This window comes from Mustela lutreola, chromosome 7, assembly GCF_030435805.1.
Source record: "Mustela lutreola isolate mMusLut2 chromosome 7, mMusLut2.pri, whole genome shotgun sequence".
In the NCBI taxonomy this organism is placed as follows: domain Eukaryota; kingdom Metazoa; phylum Chordata; class Mammalia; order Carnivora; family Mustelidae; genus Mustela; species Mustela lutreola.
The window spans coordinates 70,602,062-70,629,349 of record NC_081296.1 but is presented as its reverse complement, the minus strand read 5'-3'; the positions used below and the strand labels follow the sequence as shown (position 1 = coordinate 70,629,349).

Sequence of the window (27,288 nt, the reverse complement as noted above, 5' to 3'; positions counted from 1 at the left end):
TGGTCCTTACTCTTTCTCCAGCTGTAGAAGCAACATAACCTGAATTTGTATAGCATTTTTATAGTGCACACTCTTAGGTGCATTATCTAGTTTTGTTTTAAAATAACCACATGAGGGGTGCCTGGGTGGCTCAGTGGGTTAAAGCCTCTGCCTTTGGCTGAGGTCATGATCCCAGGGTCGTGGGTTCAAGCCCTGCATCGGGCTCTCTGCTCCACAGGGAGCCTGCGTTCTCCTCTCTCTCTGCCTGCCTCTCTGCCTAGTTGTGATTTCTCTCTGTCAAATAAATAAAATATTTTAAAAATAAAAAATAACCACATGAGATGGATTGGGTAGTTTTTTATTCATTTCATTTTACAGATGAAAAACCTTAGGCTCAAAGTGGTTGATTGATTGGCTCATTGCCTTACTAATAAGAGCTGGAGCAAGAATCAAAGTCATATTACACAGCCTCTGAAAGGTCAAAAAATGAAAGGTAGTAATGTTGTGTGCAAATTTGTATTTTAATGACAGTTTTATTAAAATTATTTAGGGGCACCTGGGTGGCTCAATTGGTTAAATCTCTACTTTCAGCTTGGGTCATGACCCCAGAGTCCTTGGATTGGGCTCTCTCCTCAGCTGGGAGCTTGCTTCTCCCTCTCCTTCTGCAGCTCCCTGTGGTTGTGCTCTCTTGCTCTCTCTCTCAAATAAGTTATTAAATTTTTAAAATATATACATAACATAATTCACATTACATAAAATTTACCCACCTAAGTATACAGTCCAGTCAGTGGTTTTTGGTGTATTCAGACTCATATAGCTATCACCACTATCTAATTCCAGAACACTTTCATTAACTCTAAAAAGAAATTCTGTACTCATTAGCAGTCACTTAACATTTCTTGTGGCCTCTAAGTCCCAAACACTAATATACTTTCTGGCTCTGGATTTGCCAATCCTGGACATTGCATATAAATGAAAGTATGAAATATGTAGCCTTTTGTGACTGGCTTCTTTGACTTAGCATGTTTTCAAGGGTCATGGATGTTGTGGCATGTATGTATGGCTGAATAGTATTCCTTTATATGGATGTACCACATTTTGTTTATCCATTCATCAGTTGATGGACATTTGGATGTTTCTACTTTTGGGTTATTATAAATAATCCTGTGAACAGTGGTGCACGAGTTTTATGTCCTAGTTTTCATTTCTCTTGCGTATACACCTAGCAGTGAAATTACTGGGCCACTTAACCTCCTGGAGAACCACACACTGGTTTCTCACAGCAGCTTCACTGTTAAACATTCCCACCAGCAGTGTGTGAGGGCACTAAGAGTGCCACAGTCTCACCAGCATTTGTTATTGTCTACCTTTTTCTTTTTTCTTTTTTTTTTTTTTTTAAGATTTTATTTATGTATCAGAGAGAGAGAGGGAGAGAGTGAGCACAGGCAGACAGAATGGCAGGCAGAGGCAGAGGGAGAAGCAGGCTCCCTGCCGAGCAAGGAGCCCGATGTGGGACTTGATCCCAGAACGCTGGGATCATGACCTGAGCCGAAGGCAGCTGCTTAACCAACTGAGCCACCCAGGCATCCCATTGTCTACCTTTTTCTTATAACGATCCTTATAGTTGTGTAGTCAAAATGGTCCCTCATTGTGGGGCGTGCGTGTGGCTTGTTTTAGTGTGCCCTCTGCTCAGTGTGGGGCTTGCACCCACAACTCCAAGATAGAGTCGCATGCTCTATGGACTGAGCCAGCCAAGGACCCCTCACTGGTTTTGATTTGCGTTTTCTTAACGACTAATGATGTTTGACATGTTTTCATGTGCTTATAATCCATTTGTAGATGTCTTTGGAGAAGTGTCTGTTTACATCTTTGTCCAGTTTTAAATTTTTTGTCTGTCTTGAGTTCTAAGAGTTCCTTATATGTGCTGGGTACTAGACTCTGATGACTTTCAAATACTTTCTCCCATTCTGCTGGTTGCCTTTTCACTTTCTCAACAGTGTTCTTTGAAACACAAAGGTTTTTAATTTTGATAAAGTGAATTTACTTTTTTTTTTGTCTCAGATGCTTTTGGTGTCATGTCTAAGAAACCATTGCCTGAACTGAGGTGTGGAGATTTACAAGAGTTGTATAGTTTCAGCCCTTATATTTAGATCCATGATATATTTTGATTAATTCTTGTACGTGCTACTAGCAAGGGATCCAACTTCATTCTTTTGCAGGCAAATACTCATTTCTTCCAGCACCATTTGTTGAAGAACTTACTTTTATACACTACATAATATCATTGTAGAAAATTTGAGTAATTGGGGGAAAAAAGAAAATTTGTCACATGTAAAATCTATTATCCAGAAGTAATCATGCCTATTTCCATATGGTTGTTTTTCTTAAATATTAATGATAATAATAAAGTGTTATTTCATTCATCTTCTTATCAGTCCTATAGGTAATACTGTTGTTAGCCCTATTTTATTGATGAGGGGACACAGGTTAGGAAATCTAATTCAGATATACATCGACGGCAGGTGGTAGTTAGCCAGGATTTGAACACAGGCAGTGTGACTACAGACCATAGAGAGCACAATGTGCTTTATATAGTGCTCGTACATGTGTGTGAGTTTCATAAGGATTGGATGGTACATGAGCGATCACTACCAACACCACAGAAATACAAACATGTACTGTACTTGCATCTGGTATCCCATTGTGTAAATAGATGTTTATCTAACTTTAGATTTTTTTACCAGTTTGCTGTTGTGAACTGTGTTGCTGTAAACAGTTCACATCTACTACAGCACATGTGTAAACGTTTCTCTGCGCTGGTAGTACGATTGCTGGTCGTAGGACATGCACATCTTTCACTTCACTAGGTGATACTCCAGTTTTCCAGGGTTGATTTATCCATTTATACTCTTACCAGCAATGTATGTTAGTTTTCATTATTGATGTCTTTTTCAATACTCAGCATATGCAGATTTTTAAACATGTTGCCATTCTGATACTATGATGGGTTTTAATTTGCATTTTTCTGCTGGTTAAGATTGATGTATATATGACATTTGAATTTCTTTTGTAAAGTGACTGTTCATGTCTTTTGCCTATTCTCCCTTGGGGTGTTTGTTTTTTTCTTACTGGTTTGTAATTTGTGTGTTCAGTGTATTGTAGATACTAATCCTTTATTATAACTGGAGCAAATATATTCTAATCTGTGTCTTCTCTTTTTACTTTCTTTGTGGGGTCTTTGATTTTAATGCAGTTCTAAATTTTAGTGTAGTTTCATTAATCAGTCTTTTCCTTTTTGCATGTAATTTGTGACTTCTCCTATCCTTAAGTCATAAAGATGTTTCTATTATTTTTCCCGAAGTGTTAAAAATATGACTTTCGTCCATATACACTATGGAGTATTATGCCTCCATCAGAAAGGACGAATACCCAACTTTTGTAGCAACATGGACGGGACTGGAAGAGATTATGCTGAGTGAAATAAGTCAAGCAGAGAGAGTCAATTATCATATGGTTTCACTTATTTATGGAGCATAACATGGAGGACATGGGGAGATGGAGAGGAGAAGGGAGCTGAGGGAAATTGGAAGGGGAGGTGAACCATGAGAGACTATGGACCCTGAAAAACAACCTGAGGGTTTTGAAGGGGCAGGGGGTGGGAGGTTGGGGGAGCCAGGTGGTGGGTATTGGGGAGGGCACGTATTGCATGGAGCACTGGGTGTGGTGCAAAAACAATGAATACTGTTAAGCTGAAAAGAAATAAAATATATATATATATATAACTTTCACAATTAAGTTTTTTCCCATTTGGAACTTGTATTTATGCATAGCGGGAAGTAGAGACCCATCTCAGAACCATTTTTTTCCCTAAAGTCCTTCCTTTAACCACTATCTGAAATCTCTGTGTGTCAAGTTTCTATCTATGCATGAGTTTTTTTCTGGGTTCTATTCTGGTCCATTGGTCTTGGTCTGTTCTGGGCATTTCCATTCTGTCTTAATTATAAATCCCCTCACTTTATTATTATTCAAGAATGTCTTTATTATTCTTTCTCCCTTAACATTCTTCCCTCTGTTTGGATCAGCTTGTCAAGTTTCATGAAAAACTGTTAAGATTTTTATTAGAATTACATTTAATCTATATATCAAGTTGGGAAGAATTGACATCTTTAGGATATTTAATATTCCTGTCCGTAAGCAAAGTTTATTTCTACATTTTTTTCATGTCTCCATTAATGTCTTTCAATGAAACATTACAGTTTTTACAGTTTTTCCATTAAGAGCTTATCATCTTTTGTTAGCTTTATTTTTAGTTTGGATATGTACCTATATTTAAATATATGTGTATTTATATTTAAGTACTATATGCTTAAAGGTAGAATGTGTTTATATATATTTAAAAACTGTTACATATTGCTATTATAAATGGCATATTTTCAGTTACATTTGTTTGTTACCAGTATAAAGAAATAATTTAACTTTTATACCTTGATTTTTGTATCCAACAAATTTGCTAAATTTTCTTCTTAATTCTTGTAGTTTGTTAGATTTTCTTGAAGTTTATATATATTTAATGTACAATAATATCAAAGTAATACAATTTGGTTTCTTCAAATCCTTATTCTTTCTGCTTCTTTTCATTATTTTGCTGCTGGGACCTCTAGCATAATATCACTCAAAAGTAAGAGTGGGCAGCATTCTTGTCTCATTCCTGATTTTAAAAATGAATACCCGTAATATCTACCTATTAAAGTATGTGTCTGTGCACATGCATTCATGTATATTGCAAAAATATTTATGGGGTGCTTGGATGGCTCAGTTGGTTGAGCATCTGACTCTTGATTTCAGCTTAGGTCATGATTTCAGGTTCGTCATATCAAGCCCTGCACTGGGCTCTGTGCTCAGCCGGGAGTCTGCTTAAGATTCTGTCTCCTTCTCCCTTTGCCCTTCCTCTCCCAGCTCCTCTCACTCTCAAAAGAAAGGAAAGGAGGGGGCGCCTGGGTGGCTCAGTGGGTTAAAGCCTCTGCCTTTGGCTCGGGTCATGATCCCAGGGTTCTGGGATTGAGCCCCACATCGGGCTCTCTGCTCAGTGGGAAGCCTGCTTCCTCCTCTCTCTCTCTGCCTGCCTTTCTGCCTACTTGTGATCTCTGTCAAATAAATAAATAAAATCTATTTAAAAAAAAGAAAAGAAAAGAGAATGGAAAAGGAAAAAAAGAAAGAGTCTTTATAAGATTGAGTTCTCCTTTTTTCCTGGCTATGAATCTTTTTCTAATCATGAATGGGTATTGAAATTGTATTGACTACTTGGCCTGAATTTATTGATATAGTCATATGAATCATCTCTTTTCATCTGTTACTGTAATAAACCACATTAACCAATTTTATTTTTATTGTGAAATATAACATGTATAAAAAAGTGTACAGAATATATATACAGTTTAACAAATAATTACAAAGCAGAAACTCTTGTAACTGCCAACTCCCTCAAAAAAATAAAACATTATCAGCTCTCCAGGAGCTCCTGTGACCTCTGGTAGTTTGGATATTAAATCTTCAGTTTTTGTTCTTTTAGAGGATATTCTGGGAAACAAAATATACATATTTAAATTATCAAATCCAAAGTTAATAACTTTACCCTTCTGGATAATACAAGCCCACTGAATGCTTTAACTTTATTTACTTTTCCCCTACTTAAGTTACTGTTGTGTTTGTTTTCTTTTCTTTTTTTTTTTTTTTTTTAACCACAATAGACATCATTATTATGTATTTAGGTTCATTTCGTTTTATACAGGTTTGATACATCTCCTTGCTCTTTGTTTCTTCTTACATTTTAGGCCTTCTCTCTGCCTATAGTATCATTTAGAATATCTTTGAGTGAGGATCTGACTGGTGCTGAACTCTGTTTTTATCTAAATAATATCTATTTTGCTGCCATTTTTGAAAGGTATTTTTGGGAGGTACGGAATTTTAGGTAGGCAGTGGTTTCTTTCAGAACATTCATGATCACTTTCTACTGTCTTTCGGATTCCATTGTCATTGAGAAATCAGCTGTTATTTCTTTGAGGGAAGTTTAGTTTTTTCTCTTCAGACTGCTTTTGTAAGTTTTTTGGTTTTTAGTGTTCTCTAGTTTGACAGTGATTTTGTGTCTCACTGATGAGTCAGGGTCTTTAGTTGGAAGAGTATTGGTCTGATAGCAATTCTTTAAAATTTGTTGATATTTCATTTCTGGCCTAGTAAGTACTCAGTTTTCACAACTGTTGCATGTGTTTAGACGCTGAACGTATATCCCACCCGCCTCCCCACCCCACCCCCATACACACATTGTGTGATGTCACCGTGGTATTTCAATCAGAAGTAATTAGACTTGGGACGCCTGGGTGGTTCATTGGGTTCAAGTGTCTGCTGTCAGCTCCAGTCGTGATCCTAGGTCCTAGGACTGAGTCCCGCACTGGGCTCCTTGGTCAGTGGGGAGCTGGGGAGCTGCTTCTTTCTCTGCCTACTGCTCCCCCTACTTGTGTGCTCTCTGGCAAATCAAGAAAAAAATAAAATCTTAAAAAAAAAACGTAGTTAGCTTTTACATACTTACCTTAATTTCAATTTTTTTTTTTTTAATTTCTAGAATTACTATTTGGTCATTTTTAAAAAGATATTTCCTTATTTATTTGAGGGAGAGAGAGAGAGAACCAGCAGCGGGGTGAAGTCATTTGAGACTGGAGGGGATTTCTTTGATCTTATTATTTCTTTTTAAAGATTTTATGTGAGAGAGAGAGAGAGAAAGAGAGCATAAACAGGGGGAGAGGCAGAAGGAGAAACAGACTTCTCCCTGAGCAGGGAGCCTGACTCTGGACTCTGGGGGGCTTGATCTCAGGACCCAGAGATCTCATATGACCTGAGCCAAAGGCAGCTGTTTAACCAACTGAGCCACCCAGGTGCCCTGGTCATTGTTTTTAAATATGTTATTTTGAGAATTTTCAAATTTACAGAAAAATTGCAAAAAATAGTAAAATGAATATCCAGTTACCCTTCACCATTCACCAGCTGTTAACATTTTGCCACATCTTGACTGTGTATTATATATTTTTACCAAACTATTTCAAAGTTACTTCATAACTCTTTACTTTGGCATATACTTCTAAGAACAAGAATATTCACTTATTTAATCTTATACAACTCAGTTTTACCTCCTACCACCCAGAGCAACGGCAGTTTTTTTATGGTCTCCCCTTGGGGGCAGTTTTTCCAGTTTATCCATTTTGGACAGGGTCACCTTGTGTGGACCCTAGGTTTATCCTCTCTTCCTCCAAGTATAACTTCCACCAGTACCTCTCACCTCAGCCTGCCTGATCTGTTAACCCACAGAACTTCAAAGTGTGGTCCCCAGACTAACAGCGTCACCATCATCATCACCTGGAGATTTATTAGAAATGCAGATTTTTAAATCCTACCCCAAATATACTGAATCAGAAACTCTTGGGGGCTGGGCTTAGCAATTTACATTTAAACGAATGCTCCAGATAATTCTTAGGCACAGGGCTTTAGGGTAGGAGTGGTAAACTTTCTCTGTAAAGAGCCAGATAGTTAAGTATTGTAGGGTTTGCTGGTAGATTTCTATTGTAATTACTTATATATGCCATTGCAGCCATTGGCAATATGGAAATGAATGGGGAAATGGGTGTGGCTGTGTTCCCATAAAACTTTATTTACAAAAACAGGCAAGGGCTGTGTTGATGGGCCTTAGTTTTCCAACCCCTGCTTTAGGCCATCAGAAAGATGCAGAATCTCTCAGGTAGCAGTTGGTTTTAGAGCCGTTACTTTTCTGGATTTGTCTTTGTTCTCATTTTTATCCTGGGAGGATTTTTTGTTTCCAGCATTTAAAGATTGTGTGTGTGTGTGTGTGTGTGTGTGTGTGAGAGAGAGAGAGAGAGAGAGAGAGAGAGAATATATCAGTTTTTAAATCCGCTGTATGGAAAGCTTCCTCAAGATGCCTAATCAGAAATGGGAATCTGTTTTTAGCCTGCTTTTTCAGTGAACTTTATGTCCTACTGCTTTAACATTTTAATTCAAATGGACTCTAACTTACCTAAAATGATGGTCCCCAAGTACCTAGCTTTGAGTCGTATTAGAATTACAGATGGTAGAATTGGAAGTGTTTTCTGTTCTAACTTACTGTTTCTACTGAAGCAGAAATTGGTGTTCAGTAAAGTTGGATACTTGCCCCTCATTGCATAATCATTGTCAGAATCCTCACCAGAACCAGGGTACTGCCACAAGATAGGTAGCCTTGTGTCTCTTGCGGTCTTGGTGCATTACATTCTAAAGTTAAAAAAGTAAAAAACCTATATCCCCAATTTTTTCATATTGTAATATTTTTCTGATTTTCTCCTGTTTCAGGCTGGAATAGAAAATCGTCAACTGGACACAGTAGATTTCTTTTTGAAGAGCAAAGAAAATCTTTTGAATCCATCCTCAAAATCTTCTGTACCTGATCAGCTTGATGACTTCCCATCTTATTTGTATTTAAGAAGTAAGTAGAAAAAGCTTCTACATTTGCATTTATCATTTTATCTTTTTGGTGATTTTCATATTGTTATGCTTTCTAATGACTGACAGACTTGCTGAAACTCAATGATAACATTTTTATACTTTGTGGAATCTTGAGTGAGTTGTTAAGAATCTGTAAATGTTCTCATTCTAAGTGGAGTGTTTATTGTTCATATCCTTTCCTGTCCTTTGTATTTTTAGTATGAAAGGAAGAGATGAACTTCTAAATTCAAGAGAATTTTGTTCAAAGGAGAATAAAATCATTTGCAATATTGCCCACTCTTGCAACTATCTGAGATATTTAGTGATGGGGGAGTTATGGATTGAGACTTCTTTTAAGAATTTTTAGCCTAGGGGTGCCTGGGTAGCTCAGTTGATTAAATGTCTGCCTTCAGCTCAGGTTCCTGGGATTGAGTCTCATGTTGGGCTCCCTGCTCAGCAGGAAGCTTGCTTCTCCCTCTACCTGCTACTCCCCCTACTTGTGCTCTCTCTGTCTCTCTTTCTCTCTCTGTCAAATAAATAAAATCTTCAAAAAAATTTTTCCGCCTAGGGGCGCCTGGGTGGCTCAGTGGGTTAAAGCCTCTGCTTTCTGCTCAGGTCATGATCCCAGGGTCCTGGGATTGAGCCCTGCATCTGGCTCTCTGCTCAGCAGGAGGCCTGCTTCTCTTCCCCTCTCTCTCTGCCTGCCTCTCTGCCTAAATAAATAAAATCTTAAAAAAAAAAAAAAATTCCGCCTAACTCCACTTTTTTGCTACATTACCAACACTTCTTTATAAGATTTGGCTTTCCTATTTAATAAACTAGAAACCTAGTTTTTATTCTTGGAGCAGGAAGCCATGTGCCTCCTTGCTTTAGAGGGATAGGGAAATAAAGTATGTTTTTACTTATACATACAGTTTTATTATCTGCTTTTTTTTTTCACTTGATGATATATTATAGATCTCTCTCTTGTTAGTATACTGTTTATTTGTGGTAGCGTAGAATTCCACTGTATGGGCTATACCATAGCACCTAACCTTACTCCTGTTAGACATTTAGATTGATTCCAACTTTTACTATTGTTTGTGCTATAAATTGTGTGTGTTTGTATAATTTCACATATGTACAATTACTGGGATAAATGTGTAGATGTGAAATTTCCAGATCAAAGAGACATACAATTTCCTTTTTTTTTTTCTTAAGATTTTATTTATTTGAGAGCACATGAGCTGGGGAGTGTGGGAAGGAGAAAGAATCTAAGCACACTCTGTGCTGAGCATGGAGCCTGACTCTGGGCTTGATCTCACAACCTTGAGGGCATGACCTGAGCCAAAACCAACTAAGTCACCCATATGTCCCTTGATTTACATTCTTAAAGGCTTTAATAATTTGTTCTCCAGAAAAGTTTTATCAGCTGGTACTCTAATTCCATGGAGAAAATGACAACCTCCTTTTTTTCAACAATATAGTGTTCTCACTCTGTGGATTAGAAATTTTCTTTTTTAAGAACATTCTCTTTCATTCTGGTGTATAGTTTTGTCTCTTTACTCTTACATTGCTAACTTTTTTTTTTTTTTTTAGTGCTCCAAATTTTTTTTTTTAAATGTCTGCTTGAATTTAGAAATCTTGCTTTGTGGTAAGTGGGATTCCATTAACAGTTGTATGGTTATTATTCACTTCTGTTCGTCAGTGATATTTCTCTTCATTCTATTCTCATCAGCACTGCTTTGGCCTGAAGGGTGAGGATGAGTCTGGAAATCAGAGTAGAAATAGCTTAGCAACTCTGTTGGGGTCAAACCCACATTTCCCACCATTCTTACGGGATTCTGGAGGTGGAGCGAGTGCTGAGAGAAATGGAAATCACATTATTAGGACTTGCAGCTGGCAAATGGAGTTTTCAGGAACCGTCTTTTGCGTTCACCTCCATGTTTAAGAGGATGAATCAGGCTGAAGTTCAAATTTTGACTCTGCCATTTACTTTCCAGATTAACTTGGGCAAGTTATTTTATTCCCTCTTAACCTCAGTTTCTTCATCTGTGGAAAGGGGACTACAATAGTACCTCTCAGGGGTGTTGAAATAATAAATGAGAGAGCATTTATAAGACACCAAGTCCAATACTTAAGATCTAGCATAGGGGGTCAGCAAAATGGTTGTGACTCCTGAAATCTGTAAATAACAAAAATCTGTAAATAAGTAAGTAGAATCACTAACGTTTGCAGGTAAGATTTCGTTAAAGTTTTGTCAGTTTTTTGAGAATAAGATATTGGTTCTTGTTTTATGCTTAAAAATATTGCAACATGTCAGAGCAGCCCTAGATGGCCAAGTTCGAGGATCGAGTGTCAGATGAGGAGAAGGTACGCGTGGCTGCTAAATTCATCACTCATGCATCCTCAGGGGAGTTTAATGAAGTGTTCAACAATGTCTAGCTGCTACTTAATAATGATAGTCTCCTCAGGGAAGGGGCAGCATTTGCATTTGCCCAGTATAACATGGATCAGTTTACACCTATGAAGAGCAGGTCTTAATTAGAGAACACAGTGTCCTAAGTAGTAACAGATTTGAGATCCAAGAAACTAAATTTCCTTTAAGTTTGATCACTTACAGAAAGAGGCAAGTGGCCCAGAGAACACTGATAGAGGTCTGAAGTCTTGGAGAGAATCTTCTGACAGTACTTTAAAGGCCTGTGTGAAAGATCATTACCTAATGGCTTCTGTACTGTTTATGCCAGAGCTATAGATGGGCAAGAGACCATCATTGCATGTATTGAAAACCACCAGTTTTAACCAAAAAAATTTCTGGAATGGTTGTGGGAGATCAGAGTGGAAGTTCACTGCCACACCACCTACAGCTCGGGTGGTGTGAGTAATTAAGATTCAGGTTCACCAATACGAAGATGGCAGTGTTCTGTTGGTTAGTTGTAAAGATGTGCAGAATTCAATAACTGTTCCCAGTGAAGTCCAAACTGCCAAGGAGTTTATTAAAGTCATAGAGCATGCTGAAAATGAATATCAGTCAGCATTTAGTGAAAACTATCAAACAACGTCATACCCCACATTCAAGACCTTGTGCCAGCAGCTTCCAGTTCCTCACACCAGAATTGACTGGAATAATATATTCAGCTACAAGATGGCCAGAGCAATGCAGAATGCTTTAAAGCCAAGTGTAGAATTCTTTGGTATGTGGGTAGAAAGGAGTAAATATGTGGCCATATGATAAATAAATTACTTATAAACAAAAGTGACATTTTTAAAAAATATATTTATTTATTTGTCAGGGAGAGTGAGAGAGAGAGAGCACACAAGCAGGCAGAGAGGCTGGCAGAGGCAGAGAGAGAATCAGGCTCCCTGCCAAGCAAGGAGCCCATGCGGGACTCGATCCCAGGACTCTGGGATCATGACCCAAGCCGAAGGCAGCGGCTTAACCCACTGAGCCACCCAGGCATCCCAAGAGTGACATTTTGATTTAAAAAATAGTTCAAGAGGCAGCTGGTTGACTCAGTTGGTAGAGCATGAGACTCTTGGTTTTGGGGTTGTGAGTTCGAGCCCCACATTGGGTGTAGAGACTACTTAAAAATTAAAAAATATATACTTTTTAAGATTTTTTAAAAAATCTCAAGAGAGGGATTTTTGGTGACTCAGTCATTAAGTGTATGCCTTTGGCTCAGGTCATGATCCCAGGGTCCTGGGATCGAGCCCTGCATTGGGCTCCTTGTTCAGTAGGGAATCTGCTTCTCCCTCTCCAACTCTCCCTGCTTGTGTTCCCTCTCTCACTGTCTCTGTCTGTCAAAATAAATAAAATCTTAAAAAAAAAAAAAATCTTAAGAGAAAGCATGAGCATGAATGGGAGGTAGGGGCAAATAGAGGTGGAGGAGCAGACTCCTCAAAGTATTTTGCTAGAGCTTTCAATGTTAACAGGTTTTCTAGCCTTATGGAATATTGTTGAACCTATAACATCATCTTGATTCTTTTGTGTTCTCTGCCTTGTAATTTTCTATTTTCACTATATCTACTAGTAAAATTTTTAACAAATTCTGCCACATTTCGTGATGGTGAGAGAGATCTATCCTGGAGTCATTTTATTGTTTAGAAAATTTTCCTAACCATGAAGTCCTCTTACTGATATAGACAGGTAATATGCTCAGTACTTTTCTACCCCTGTCCTTCAAAGCACTTGTGGTATTTGGGTGGTTTTTACTGATCCACCAGTAGCTAAAGAAGCTACACTACAAACTAGCTGAATGGAAGACACATTCATCCTTCTCCCTCTGACTGCTTTGATGATCATTTATTGCATCTCATAACTGTAATTTTTAAAAGTTTGGATTGGGCTTTTCAGGTCCTTTTATGGGAGCAAAGGAAGTTTTCTGGAAATTCCATTTTAGCCAGCTTCTCTGCAGAAGTTGTTTTTAAATACAAAGACTTGAATGGCATTCCATGCACTTGAATGGGTTTGCTTGTTTCTCTTTCTTCGTTGTCTCCTTCCTATCTAGTACCATTATAGTTACATACATCTTCATTTTTAGAAAAGTTTTCCCCATTTATTATTATTATTTTTTTTTAAATTTTATTTATTTATTTGACAGAGAGAAATCACAAGTAGATGGAGAGGCAGGCAGAGAGAGAGAGAGGGAAGCAGGCTCTCTGCTGAGCAGAGAGCCCGATGCGGGACTCGATCCCAGGACTCCGAGATCATGACCTGAGCTGAAGGCAGCGGCCTAACCCACTGAGCCATCCAGGCGCCCCTATTATTATTTTTATTATGCAAGAACTGTTAATATACTAGGGACTTGTGTAGTGTAAAACTTGGAAAATGCAGATGTTGAAGGAATATTGGTATCTTGTGTTTTAATACTTTGTGGCAGGATTGCACTATATGCAGATGAATCAAACAAATATGTAAATCACAAACGAAAACTAAAAAGCAATGTGAAAAGGATACATTCCAGGCAGGATCTTTCTCTTATAACCTGTTATTTAAGGGACTACTAATGATTTGTTCTAAATGGGATGTAAAACTTGTTCCAAATACTCTTCCTCAGTCCTGTCTGCCAAGAACTTAAATGTACCTGTGAGACAGCAGACCTTCTCACATATATCGTCAGGTATATGTGTGATCTCAGAATACACAAGTGACATAGGTATGAAATGACAACTGGTAATGGTGGCTTCATTTGCACTGTTTATACTTTGGTGACCAGGCCTTAAGGGAAGGTCAGTTTTTAAAAAACTAAGTAGTGTTTTCCTCCCAATCTCAAAATGCATGTCAAAAAAAAGGGTGTTTATACTTCAGCTTTGTTTTTGCTCAGTGATACAGTTAAGCAGATTTGCTTCCAAGTGACCGGCTGAGCTGTGTAAGCGTTTTTATTTCAAATAAAATATACTTATACGGTGTGTGTCATTCATACTATCCATTCATACCAACCTAGCCTCTCCATCAGGGGTCCAAAGGAAATAGACTGGTTTTGTTCTTTAAAAAAAAAAAAAAACAAAGAAAGAAAAAAAGAAAACAAAAAAAAATTGTTTTCCTAACCATGGTATTTTTGGATATTTTTTTTAGGAGTATACTGATGTTCATGTTAATTTCTTTGATTCTTTCTCAGATGTGGAAAAACTGATACCAGCATTGGATTTACTTTGCTCAGCAATTAGAGAAAGTGATTCTGAAACCCAAAGCAAACACTTTTCAGAACAGTTGCTTAATCTTACACTGTCTTTTCTTAACAAACAAATAAAGGAGCTTTTTGTTTACAATGAAGGTAAGAATAGTACCAAAGAGAGGTATAAGTGCCCTATTCCTGTGTCAGGACAGAGACACAAGTGGTCCTGGTGCATGAGAAAGCATGAGCTAGTAGAGCTCTGATTACTAAAGCTGAGAAAAGTAAGTGTAGAATTGAGTGAGTTACATAGGTTCTAGGACTGGAAAAGTTGACAGAAAGGATTAATCATTGCGAAAAGGGGTATATTAAAATACAGAGCTACTTGTAAATAGGAAAAAGCTCAAATTTTTTTGTCTGAAATTTGAAAATACTGAGTTTAGATCTTGGCATTTTCTGGAATTCTTTATAATCCTAACAGCATATGGGTTATTTCTTCTCTCTTGTTCTTGCTCTCCATGTGTATGTATACATACATAAATTTTCGTAAATTTGAAATTGGCAAATTGGTATTTTCCATAGAACTAGATGAACATCTACAAAAAGGAGTGAACATTTTTACCAGCTACATTAATGAACTTCGAACCTTCATGATAAAGTTTCCTTGGAAGACAATAGATACAGTAGATGATTATGACGTAAATGAAAATATTCCCAAAGTAAGAGAGAGCAGTATGTGGGAGAAACTCAGCATTGAGGTAAATATGAGCAATTTTCACTTCTTCTATTTGCCAGATTAGAGGATATGAGAAAACAGAATTTAGAATCTTAGATTTGTGATTCAGAATCTTTGGCAAGGGTTTAGGTTTTACTGATTTGGGGACCTCTGGACATGCCTTCAGATTTATGTCTATACCTTCATTTATTTAGAACACAGGTTCCCTCTTAATGCCAGGTCTGCCCACTTAGATTGATGACAGGCACCCACTCCCAAACCCGTGTGAGGTGGTACACTCTTAACACTTCCTCAGTGGTTGGGGCCTGGCACTTTGGACTTACGCATTCTGCCTGACCTGTGGATAAATAGCTGCTGATGGCTTGATCTTAGGAAACTTTGATTTTATGCCATTATGTCTTAGAAGAATACTCAATTTGAGTTCTCAGATTCTAGATGCCTCAGATTAAGATGTCTTGCCAGTTGAATTTTCTGTGCTCACCTGCTTACTTTTCTTTTTATAATAGAAATCAGTACAGCCAAACCTTGTTGCCCTCTTTGTGACTGGGGCCTAGAAGAATCCCTCCACCCACATGGAGAGTATTGGCTTTAGAAAGACAGAGACCAAAAACAAAATAGCTTAACCCAGATAATAAGACTCAGTCGGGAGTGAAAGGGATAAGATTGTCCTACTGGCAGGTTCTCAGAACCACTGGTCTTGAGGTGGGAGAATGGGGAAGTACCTGGTATGACTACGTTTTCTGTATCTCTCATTCTCAAGCCAAAAAATTTACTTGATTTTCCCTCTGTTTTTTTTGGCTTCTCTTTTCCAGTCTCCTTTGCAGGTTTCACTTCCTGTTTTCCCTTTTGTGCTTCAAGGTGCCGTCCATGATCCTCTGGTCATTTTTACTCAAAATAAAGGATTTTTAGTTTTGGGGAGGTGTCGTAGTCTGCTTTGATGAAAGCTGTGGACTCGGTCTCCAAAAACATGCTTGGGAATGTGTTCATGTACACATACATACAGTTTTACACATGGCCTCATGGGATTTATGCCCCTCAAAAGCCCCAGGTTCAAAATGCCCCTTTTCTGTTCTGTCTTGAGTATAGGTCTTAAGTATAGGTCTTTATTTCTTCTTACTAGTGTATAACCTCCTAATGCCTTACTGTCTTGAGCTTGAATCCCTTTGAGTCCATTCTCCACATTGCTGCCTGAATATTCTTCCTAAAATATATATATGATTGTATCACCTTTTGCTTTTAAGATCCTTCAGTGTCTCCACACAAGTTTTAGGTTAAAATCCATCTTCCATGTATAATGCCCTGCATGATGGAACCTCTCCTTTTCTTTTAGGTCTGATCTGCTACTCTGTCCAGCTTTTTCTCTAGTTAAATTGAGTAATTTAGAGGTTCCTAAAGACTGATACTGTTTCTTGCCTTTATGTCTTTGTACATAGTCCCTCTTTTTTTAAGATTTTATTTATTTGAGAGTGAATGCCCGTGTGAGTACAATCAAGGGAGAAGTGTAGGGGAAGAGGACCAGACTCCCCACAGAGCAGGGAGCCCAGGACCCTAAGATAATAACCTGAGCCAAAGGCCGATGCTCAACTGGCTGAGCCATCCAGGCACCCCCATAGTCTCTCTTTTTGGAACACTTACATATTTAATATTTGCCTTTTAAACTTCACCTACTAGTCTTCTCGACTAGGAAGCCTTTTCTTTTTTGTTACTCCTTTTATTTAGATGCGCCTCTTCTGGGTCTTCCTGTCTAGCACCTTGGGAAACCTGTATCATTGCCTGTATCATACAGAACTATACTCAATACTTTATTTGTACATTTTCCACTAGTCTAAAAGCAGGGTCTGTGTTTTGGTCAGCTTCATCTCCCCTGTGCAAAGCCCCAAATCTAGCAGCAGATTTTCAATTACAGTCTATTAGGTGCTCAATAAATATGTAAGTCCCATGTTATCATCATAATAAGGAAATGAAAAGGAACTTAAAAGGCAAATATTTTCCTCCTTTGCCTAGGAAGTTATTGCCAGTGCTGTTTTAGACAACAAAATACCAGAGGCACAGACTTTCTTCAGGATTAACAATCATTCTGCTCAAAGACTTGAGGAGCTGATTAGAATAGGCCTAAATTTGGTCTTTGACAATTTGAAAAGGAACAATATAAAGGAAGCCTCTGAGCTTTTGAAGAACATGGTGAGTTGCACAATCTGTTTATCTGATCTTAAAGTCTAATGTAAGAAAAGATCTCTACATTTAATATAATTTCTGGTTGATAGAAAAATTGATTTTTATTCATAGTTATGTTACAAACTAAGAAATTTATATAGCTTGTATGGGAAGTAATAATAGAAATGTTCTTCAGTACTGAGAACTTTTTTGAAGAGATTTTTTTTTTATTGGGAGTTCCATCATTTGTCTCTGTTACACTTGGCACTTTGGTTGAAGGAAACCATGCTTCACGTGTCAGAGTATGCCCAGGACCTCATTTTACAGGGGACATTCTGTTGTTCGTGTGACCCCTTACATCTCCATTTGAACTTTCTAAGGTCTTATACCTCTGCTTTGTGTCCTGTGGTTTTACTTCATTTGAGAAGGGGAAGGCCAGAGGTAGCCCTCCTGGAACTAAGCTGAGGACCTGGCTCTAGTCTGCATGGTTGGGGTCTTGCCCATGGTAACTTTCTAGAGGCACAGAGGAGTGAAACTGTGTGAGGGTTGTGATTTGCATTGACTTTTGCTTTCAGGTGAAGCATTATAGCAGATCCCTGTAGTTTTAGTCATACGGTAGCCTAGCATCACTTTAAATTTTTCTGTGCTGGCTTTGTTCTGGCAAAATGGATAAGGACTTTAGGGATCGGCAGTATATATGTATGATAAATACAGAGAATGAATGTTCACAAGAGCAGAAGAGCTGTAGAATTCTAATAGGATACATGTCAGTAATAGAGTACTTCTTTATCCAGCTTTTATTTATGTTTAAAATAACCCTGTTACAAAATGTGAAGGTTTTCAAAATTTTCTCTGTTTACTATAGGGCTTTGATGTAAAAGACCAGTTGCTCAAGATATGCTTCTATACAACTGATACAAATATACGGGACTTTCTGGTAGGTAAAGGTGAGGCTATGTAGTTTACATCTTCTAGTAAACCTTGGTGAAACTCCAAAATGAATTATTTTAATATTCAACTACTATCTAGTAAGAGATAAAGTATGAGAACTCCTTTGTAACTTTTAATGATTGTTTTGCATTTGTGGTAAAAGATGATTTGTGTGAATTTACGTATACCCCAACAATTTCAAAATACAATTCTTAAATGGCATTTAATCTCATGACATTTGTTTTGCAATTGTGCTTGACTTTTGTGAGGTCACTGGTTAATTATTTTTTATTCAAGGTTGAAATTTTAAAAGAAAAAAATTATATTTCTGAAAATGAAAAAAGAACTATAGACTTCGTGCATCAAGTTGAGAAGTTTTATTCAGGACAATTCCAAGAAAATGTACAGATCCAGTCCTTTGCCAGGTAGTCTCATTAGCCCACTGTTAATAATATGGAAAAAATACTGTAGACCGTGTTTAGCTTATAATTGTTAGTGAGCACAGATTTTTTTTAATGTGGAGCTGAACTTACATTATCTATGAAGATAAAACTTGTATCATCCAGAGAGGACTCAGGAATTTCCTGTCTTTCCATTTGTGTATAATCACGTATATATTTTTAAGATAACATATACAAAAATGAGAGTATTGAGTTATGTGTTCGCTAAGAGTAGAAGTTCGTGAACAGATAAAAAGGAATGATGCTTTTCCCTCCAAAATTAAAAACATTTATATCACTGTTGTAGGTATTGGATAAAGGAACAGGATTTTTTCAAGCATAAATCTGTTTTGGACTCACTCCTGAAATATGATCCTAAAGATAAATGTAACAAACAGGACCATAAAGTTGTATTAAATTGGGCTCAGTGGTGGAATCAACTAACCCAAGAATCCATCCTTCTCCCCAGGATAAGTCCAGAAGGCAAGTGCAAAAGAAGCTAAAATCGAACATACTCAACGAGGATTAAATTGGTATTTGAATAGTTTCATGAGTCTCCATCAAACCTATGGAGGAAACATAGTTGCTTTAAAATGCAAGTCATTGCATTAAGACCTCTTTCTTATCTAAAGATTTTTGTAGGGGATTTATAATGTGATACTGGAAAAGAAAAGCCATATGGTTCAGTGAATTGCGATTTCAAGGCTAAGAATTCTCTTCCCAGCCTCAAAGTGACATCTTTGTTTCTCCAAAGAGTCTTCATGTTTCTTGGGTAAACCAAGGATCTATATCACACCAGGGCTCTGGGGAACAAACAGTGGTAATTCATAGAAGGTTAAATTCATGTTTACTCTTACAGCCAAGGTTTTTATTTATATTAAGGAAAAGAAAGGGAAGAAGAGACCTGAAATGATAACTGAAATACACTGATTTTCAAGTTTCATTTAACCACTGTAATAAAGAGAACATCATTTAGCTCTTCTTTCCACTGAAGTATTGATTATGAATTGAGCACTAAAAAGGAAAATAGTAAAAGAAGCAGAGGGCCTGAATAATTCATATGTTATATAAATATTTGTTCAGTTAATTAGTGTTGAGTTTCATGTCAATAATCATAATTCATTGCTATTTTAAAATATATTTTTTTAATATTCTTTTTTTTAAAATATTTTATTCTTAATGCAGAATACAAATCATATTCTCCCGAAGCCCTCTGGAGCTATCTCACGGCTCGCCATGACTGGTCAAGCGTTATCTTGTGGATTGGAGAATTTCAGACTCAGAACAGTTGTGCTTTGCTAGAGAAGAACAGATGGCCCCTTCTGACTGTTGATGTTATCGATCGGCATACTTGCTGCAGCAGTTACATGAGGAATGAAATTTTAGATCAGCTGGCCAGGTATTGTCACTGTGGGGATGAATACAAGAAAGGGCAATATAAATAATGGTGTAATTTTTGCTCTGAAATGGCATAAATCCAATGCAGTGTCATTTCATAGTATTCAGAACTGTAAGGCTATTATCTATTGAGGTTTTAAAATCACAGGCATTTAATATCATGTGATAGTGAATAGGCTCTCAAACTGTAGATGAAGGTTTTCCCTAAATCATTAAATGTGCTTTGGTGGGGTGCTTGGGTGGCTTAGTCAGTTCTGTGTCTGCCTTTGGCTCAGGTCATGATCCCAGGGCCCTGGGATCGAGCCCCATGATGGGGCTCCTTTCTCAGCAGGAAGCCTGCTTCTCCCTTTGCTGGCAGCTCCTGCTGCTTGTGCTCGCTCTCTCTCTCTCTCTGACAAATAAATTAATAAATGAAATCTTAAAAAAAATATATATATATGCTTTGGTGTAGAAAAGGTCAGCTGTTAGTGTGCGACAAGGACCAAGTGGCAAGAGCTAAGATGAGGATACCTTAGTGTCTAGTAATGTCTGCCTCTCTTCTTCCAGCTGTCCCTGTACCTGTATGCTGCATGGGGTTTGAACCAAAGAGAACTGCTCAGTTCAGGAATTGGTGAGGGGAAGTAGCTCTTGAAGTGATGAGGAGAGACTTCACAATTTTAATTCATTGCTAAAAATAATTCTGCTAAATTGAACCGTGTGAACTTGACATTTTTGTGGGTCAAAAATGCTTATCAGCAAATCTCATATGGCTAAACCTAATCTGTCTTCCAAAGCAAAAAAATAATACAAGGAGATAATAACATATATGTTAATTTTTAAGTTTCATAAAGTTATTCCTCATGTGTTTATTTTATTATATATTTATACTTACTGGGGAAGCATAGCTGTATTGTTCTACCCAGCTTGAAGATGGGAGAGGGAGATGTAGGGAGGAGCTTTGTCTAAGCCAGTTACTTACAGACTTAAGTTCTTTTACCACTGACTTTCTATTCACTGTTCTGTCCATTGCACTTAGTCCTCTTCTTGTTTACCAGAAGTAAAATTGCGTATAAATTGCATACTTGTCAAATATATAGCTTAGTATTTGATTGCTTAAAAAGCTAGTATAGGGGCGCCTGGGTGGCTCAGTGGGTTGGGGCCTCTGCCTTCGGCTCGGGTCATGATCCCAGAGTCCTGGGATCAAGCCCCGCGTCAGGCTCTCTGCTCAGCGGAGAGCCTGCTTCCCTTCCTCTCTCTCTGCCTGCCTCTCTGCCTACTTGTGATCTCTCTCTGTATCAAATGAATAAATAAAATCTTTTAAAAAAAAATTTTTTTTTTTTTTTAAAGATTTTATTTATTTATTTGTAAGAGAGAGTGAGAGCGAGCACAGGCAGACAGAGTGGAAGGCAGAGTCAGAGGGTGAAGCAGGCTCCCTGCGGAGCAAGGAGCCCGATGTGGGACTCGATCCCAGGACGCTGGGATCATGACCTGAGCCGAAGGCAGCTGCTTAACCAACTGAGCCACCCAGGCGTCCCTTAAAAAAAAATTTTTTAAAAATTAAAAGCTAGTATATGTATGACTTAACATGAGTTATGACATTAATGAATTATGTAACAAAGGGAAAAAATCCCTGATAGGTACAGAAAAGCATTTGATAAAACTCAGCATCAATTTATAATAAAAGCTACATATTAGCAAACTAAGAGTAGACACATTTCCTTAATTTGAAAGGGGTATCTAAAAAATCTCCTAGCTAACATGCTTAATGGCGAAACATCACAAACATTCTCTTTAGATTTGGAGCAAGACAGGCCTCCCATTGACTCTTTCCAAGTTGATCTTTAGATATAATACAATTTCAGTAAAATTTCCAGCAGGTTTCCTTGTGGATTTTAACAAGCTGATTGAAAGTATTTATATGAAAATGCAGAGTCAAGAATAGTTCTGAAAAAGGACTTGCCATACCAGTTATAAAAGCTTATTCTAAAGCTATAGCAATAAGTATTAGTTCAGGCATAGACAGACCGTAGAACAGAATAGCGAGCATAGAAACAAACTTGTATGTTCACTCCATGTTCACTTGATGTATGTTTGTTCACTTTTTATATGACAAAGGTGGCACTGCACAGTGAGCAAAGAACAGTCTTTTCGACAAAGGGGGCTGGGATAACTAGATTGCCATGGTGGGGGAATTAAATTGGACTTTCTGCCGTCTATCTTGAATACAATCAATTCCAAGTAGATTTCAAAACCTAAATGACAAATGTAAAACTATAAATCTTTTAGAAGATGTAGAAGAATATCTTATTGGCTCTGGGAATAGGGTATGCTTTCTAAATGCCTAGAGGGGTAAAGAAAGAGAATAGTTACTGAGACCTGGAGAGTTGCCCGGTAGGAGTTGTGTCCTCTAGAGGAGAGTGTCAGCCAACCTGCAGTCAGCCAGCAAGGAGGGAGCCAAGGTATCCCCATCCTCTCTCTTTTTTCTGAATCTTAACATCTGACGGTGGTTTCCCATAGGCTGAACCAAAATGGAAGCCTGAGGACACTGGAGTCTTCTGTCCAGGGGACAGAAGGGGATAGAGAGCAGAAGAGTAGAGCTTGGATCTGGAGGGGAAAGATATCATGGCACATATGCATTTCACAAAAGAGGAAACACAAATGGTCAATAAATACATGAAAAGATGCTCTTCCTCACCTGGAGTCGTGAAAATGTAAATTTGGTTTACCAAAAATTGAGGAGCACCTGCAGTGCCCATCAAAGATAGTAGACAAATGAAATGTAGTGTAATCATTCAGTGGAATATTATAAACAATAAAAGGGAACACACTGGTAGAGGTATCAACATGGATAAATCACACAATGTTGAAGAAATAAAACTAAGAACAATATATTTAGAATATACCATTTATATATAAAGTTTAAAGTAGGCAAAACCCAACCATATGTTATTTGGGGTTACATATATGAGTGATAAAACTATGAATAAAAGTAGGGAATGGGGGGCGCCTGGGTGGCTCAGTGGATTAAGCCGCTGCCTTCGGCTCAGGTCATGATCTCAGGGTCCTGGGATCAGGTCCCGCATCGGGCTCTCTGCTTGGCAGGGAGCCTGCTTCCCTATCTCTCTCTCTCTCTGGCTGCCTCTCCGTCTACTTGTGATTTCTCTCTGTCAAATTAATAAAATAAAAAATCTTTAAAAAAAAAAATAGGGAATGGTTATTACAAAGTTAGGATAGTGTTTACCTTGGGGGGTAGCAAAGTTCGTGTAGCGGGGGAGGAATACTCTAAGGGCTTCCAGGTAAATATTCTGTTATCTAGGTGATGGTTACATAGTGTTTCTTTAAATGCCACATTCTGTATGTTCTGTACTCCTTCGTCTGGTATATACACCTAACAGTAAATTTGTAAAAATTGGTATTTAAATGCAAATTTCTATTTTTGTTTAATAGTTGGTCTAGTTAAATTATTCTGCTTTAGTTTTTTTACACTTGATCTTAGCCAAAAGGCCGAGAAGCAATATCTGCTTTAGTTTTTTAAAATGATTTTGTTAAATTCATTGGAAATTCTCAGTGGTTAAAGCCTCTAGCTTCAAGAGCTAACCACCGTTGCCACAGTGGATCATACAGTTCCAGTTAAAACCACAAAGAAATGGAAATAAATCAGGTTTTTGAAATATTTAAGATAACCCTAGATTGTTAGTACTGCCTTTAAATGTGAAAATGGCGCACAATCATTCATCAGAAACTAGCAAAATATAGTCAGAGCATCATTACAGAGTGAGACTTGGCAGTCTTAGTTTGTAAATCCTGATTTTTAAGTAGTTGAGACTTCAGCAGTGGAAGTGGTTTGGTGGGCTCTGCATCTGGCAGCTCTGTAATTTGCCATCTCTGAATTCCAACAGGAATGGGATTTTTCTTGAATCTGAACTAGAAGACTTTGAACTCTTGCTGCTAAGACTGACCCGCATTGGGGGTGTGATGCAAGACGCTGTCCCCGTTCAGAACTACAGAGCCCAAGAAGGCTGGGATTTCCATTCTCACTTCATTCTCTATTGTTTGGAACACGGTCTGCAGTATCTTCTCTATGTGTATCTGGACTGTTACAAGTGAGTACTGAGAACTGACTCGTCTTTGAGCAGGTCTTCATGTTTCTTCTTTACATACTACTTCTGAATGTGACTTTTAGGAAAAGACTATACACTCACTTGAAGAATGCTGGTGTTTTGCTGTAGATCCCCCCTTGCCCCGGCCAGCTGCAGCACTTGGTACATTAGTTCAATGCTGCGTTCAATTAAATGCTTATCATGTGATTTTTGATGATGTTAATCCTATATCATCTCTGTTAACCTTTTAAATAACTAGAGAGAACAAATGGAAAGAAATGCTATAGAAGTTTGAGGAAAATTCTGAACGTTCACTTGGAGTTCTTTGATACCTTCATTTTTAGACAAATGAATATTAAACGACTTTGAGTACATAACCACTACAAGGTGTGTTAGATATGCTCTACAGTTTATATTTAGATAGATGAATATACATCAGTACATATCTGCCAAGATCAACCTGCAGAAGTCATATGTGGCCCCTGTGAATTACTGTTGGGCTAGTAGTACAAATTGTAGTCTCTAATATATGAGTATATGGTGATCTTGGCACTAGGCTAAGTGCTTTATGTGCATTAATTCCTCTAATATTCACAAAAGTCCTATGAGGTGGTTACTCCCATCTCCATTCCACAGGTGAGGGAACTAGTGTTGAGAGAGACTATGTGCCTTCCTTGAGATGCACAGTTCTAGAAATAGCACAGCCAGATTTAATTCTACTTAGGTTTGATTCCAGAGCCCACAGTTAATGTGCTAATGAGAACATTTTTATTTTTATTTTGTGTATTGAAGACTAGGAATTCCAACAGACGATGTTTTTCTGGTTCATACCATTGAGGCTTACTTAGACACAGAAATTTTTTTCTCCAAAGCTACTGGCAAGAGAAGGTGTAAAAGTCATATATTCAGAGGATGTATTTTGAGACCGAATTCCTCAGTCCTGCTTCTCTGCAGTGTGTTAAACTTCTCAAAAACCTCTGAAGTTTGAAAATGCTTAAGCGTTTTTGATGTTTATAAACAAAATACAATAGGGAGGTTGCCTGGGTGGCTCAGTCAGTTAAGCGTCTGCCTTTGCCTCAGGTCGTGATCTCAGGGTCCTGGGATCCAGCCCCAAATCAGGCTCTCTGCTCAGTGAGGAGTCTGCTGCTCCCCTCACTCCTGCCCTCTCTCTCTCTCTCTCAAATAAATTTTAGAAAATACGATAAAATATAAAGTATCTGAAAGGACAAGGTATCTGTTAATCTTACAAGGTTGGTAAAATTTCATCGTGGAAGTAAATACATTATAAATAAAATTATCTGCCTCTAAATTTTTCTCTATTTCCAGATCATAAGGAATATATAAAGCACAACACAAGGAGTATATAATGTTGTATTTACTTTTAATTCCAAAGTTCCTTTTTTAATGCTCATTATCATCTGAGCAAACATGGTTATAATTGTCTTACCCTGTATGTTAACCAGAATTTGTTTTTTTGTTTTATATACAGACTTAGTCCTTCAAATTGTCCCTTTTTGGAAAAAAAAGAATTACATGAAGCTTACCCTTGGTTTGAATTTTTAGTTCAATGTCGACAAGTTTCCAGTAATTTAACAGGTATAGTGTACTGTATTATAATACAAAAATTTCTTTGGCTAGGGTCACCTGGGTGGCACAGTCAGTTAAGCGTCGGACTCTTGGTTTTGGCTCAGGGACTAGAGGTTAAGCCCCCCATTAGGCTCTGTGCTCAGCACTGAGCCTGCTTGAGATTCTCACTTCCTCTTCCTCTGCCCCTCTCACTCATGCTCTCTTTCTCTTTTTTTTTTAAATAAATCAATCTTTTTTTTTAATTTTTAATTTTTTTTTCTAAATAACAGGTCTTTTGAATGGCATTTAATTTGTGAGGTCTAAATAAATCACTTGGCTGTAGACAAATATCTGACCATATAACCTAGGCTAAAGTTTTATTTAAGAAGCAGAAGACTGGGGTGCCTGGGTGGCTCAGTGGGTTAAAGTCTCTGCCTTTGTCTCAGGTCACGATCTCAGAGTCCTGGAATCGAGTCCTGCATCGGGCTCTCTGCTCCGTGGGGAGCCTGCTTCCTCCTCTCTCTCTGACTGTCTCTTTGCCTACTTGTGATCTCTGTCTGTCATATAAATAAATAAAATCTTAAAAAAAAAAAAAAAAGAAGCAGAAGAGCAAGAATGTTCCCCTCTCACCAGCCAAGAAAAGCCCAGAGGGCGTGTTTGTGTGTGTGTACCCCTCCCCCTCAGTCTCATGCTCTGTTGTCTTTGCACATCTCTCATCTTACCAGTTTATCACAGGCTGAATTCCTGCTTTCTGGTAGACAGACACCCTTTTTTTGTGAAAAAATGGTCAGTATGCGAGGTGCCCTGAATCCTTTAGTAAGTAACTCCATATGGAAGAAAAAAAAAATCCACCGTGTATGTGGGATTGTTGTGTCCTCCGTAGTAAAGCTCCTGAAGGAGAGTTTTGCTCCAGTTAGGATCAGAAAAGACCTGTGACACGCCCGCTTGAGGGATTAACTGGTATTATACCAGAGATTCTCTCCAGAAAAGGGGTGGGCAGAGCCACTACACCCGCAAGAAATATCAACAGCCAATCTTTTACAGAATTCCTGTTTTTTTCCCCAGAAAAAGAATTTTTTCGTAATGTGGATTGGGTTCTTTTGTTTTTGTTTTTTTTTTTATGCTGATTATAAAATAACACATGTTCATTGTAAAGAAAAGTTGGAAGCCATGAACAACTATCTAAAAGATAAAACTCCACAGGCAGCTAGCCGAGGTAGATTAATCATCCACATGCAACTCCTGATATATTTTAATGTATTTTGTTCTGGGTATTTTTCTCTATACTTTTTTTTAGCCTGGTCTACATTATATTTCATTCATCCAACAAATATTTGTTAAGCTCCCACACTGTGACAGTCTCTAAGTACTGCGGATACTCTATGTATTTATATATTGCTTTTTTCATATAGTAATTACAAGAATTTTCCTGTGTTCTTAGAGACTATTTTATGTCTGCATAATATTTCATCATGTGGATGTACTGTTAACTAATGTTCTCTCATTTGTTTGACACTGAGACTGTTCTGTTTTTTTTATCATGAGAAATAGTCTTGTATATATTTAAACAAAGAATTTTTGTCTTTGTTTCAGATTATTTCCATAGTACAGAGAGATTCCTGGGTATGAAATTACTGGATCAAAGGTTATACACATTTTGAAAGTTCTTGCTATAAGGCCAGATTGCTTTTCAGGAGAATTAGAGCATTTTAAGTCCCAGCTTCTATGCACCCTGACCAGTTGTGTCCTTGAGGATGTTAATTTTTAAAAAATCATTGCAATAAGGAATATACAGCATCTAAATATTATTTTATTTTGCATTTCTCTGTTGCTGATGAACTACATATTTTTATGTGTCAAATGTTTATATTTCCTCCTTTGAAAATGGTGATTTG

General features: G+C 37.7%; 1 protein-coding gene and 1 pseudogene across 1 annotated transcript in view; both read left to right on the top strand.

Annotated features, from left to right (window-relative positions):
• SPG11 (SPG11 vesicle trafficking associated, spatacsin) overlaps window positions 1-27,288 on the top strand; it is an 84,927-nt gene that overhangs the window by 13,248 nt on the left and 44,391 nt on the right. Inside the window, exons 8-17 of the mRNA XM_059181403.1 lie at window positions 8,368-8,500; window positions 14,097-14,252; window positions 14,673-14,848; window positions 16,831-17,007; window positions 17,846-17,917; window positions 18,208-18,335; window positions 18,658-18,833; window positions 19,536-19,749; window positions 23,627-23,830; window positions 25,317-25,423. Of these exons, the coding sequence (XP_059037386.1) occupies window positions 8,368-8,500; window positions 14,097-14,252; window positions 14,673-14,848; window positions 16,831-17,007; window positions 17,846-17,917; window positions 18,208-18,335; window positions 18,658-18,833; window positions 19,536-19,749; window positions 23,627-23,830; window positions 25,317-25,423 (1,543 nt within the window). The remainder of the gene's footprint in view (window positions 1-8,367; window positions 8,501-14,096; window positions 14,253-14,672; window positions 14,849-16,830; window positions 17,008-17,845; window positions 17,918-18,207; window positions 18,336-18,657; window positions 18,834-19,535; window positions 19,750-23,626; window positions 23,831-25,316; window positions 25,424-27,288) is intronic.
• LOC131836219 (F-actin-capping protein subunit alpha-1-like) lies at window positions 8,746-13,039 on the top strand (annotated as a pseudogene).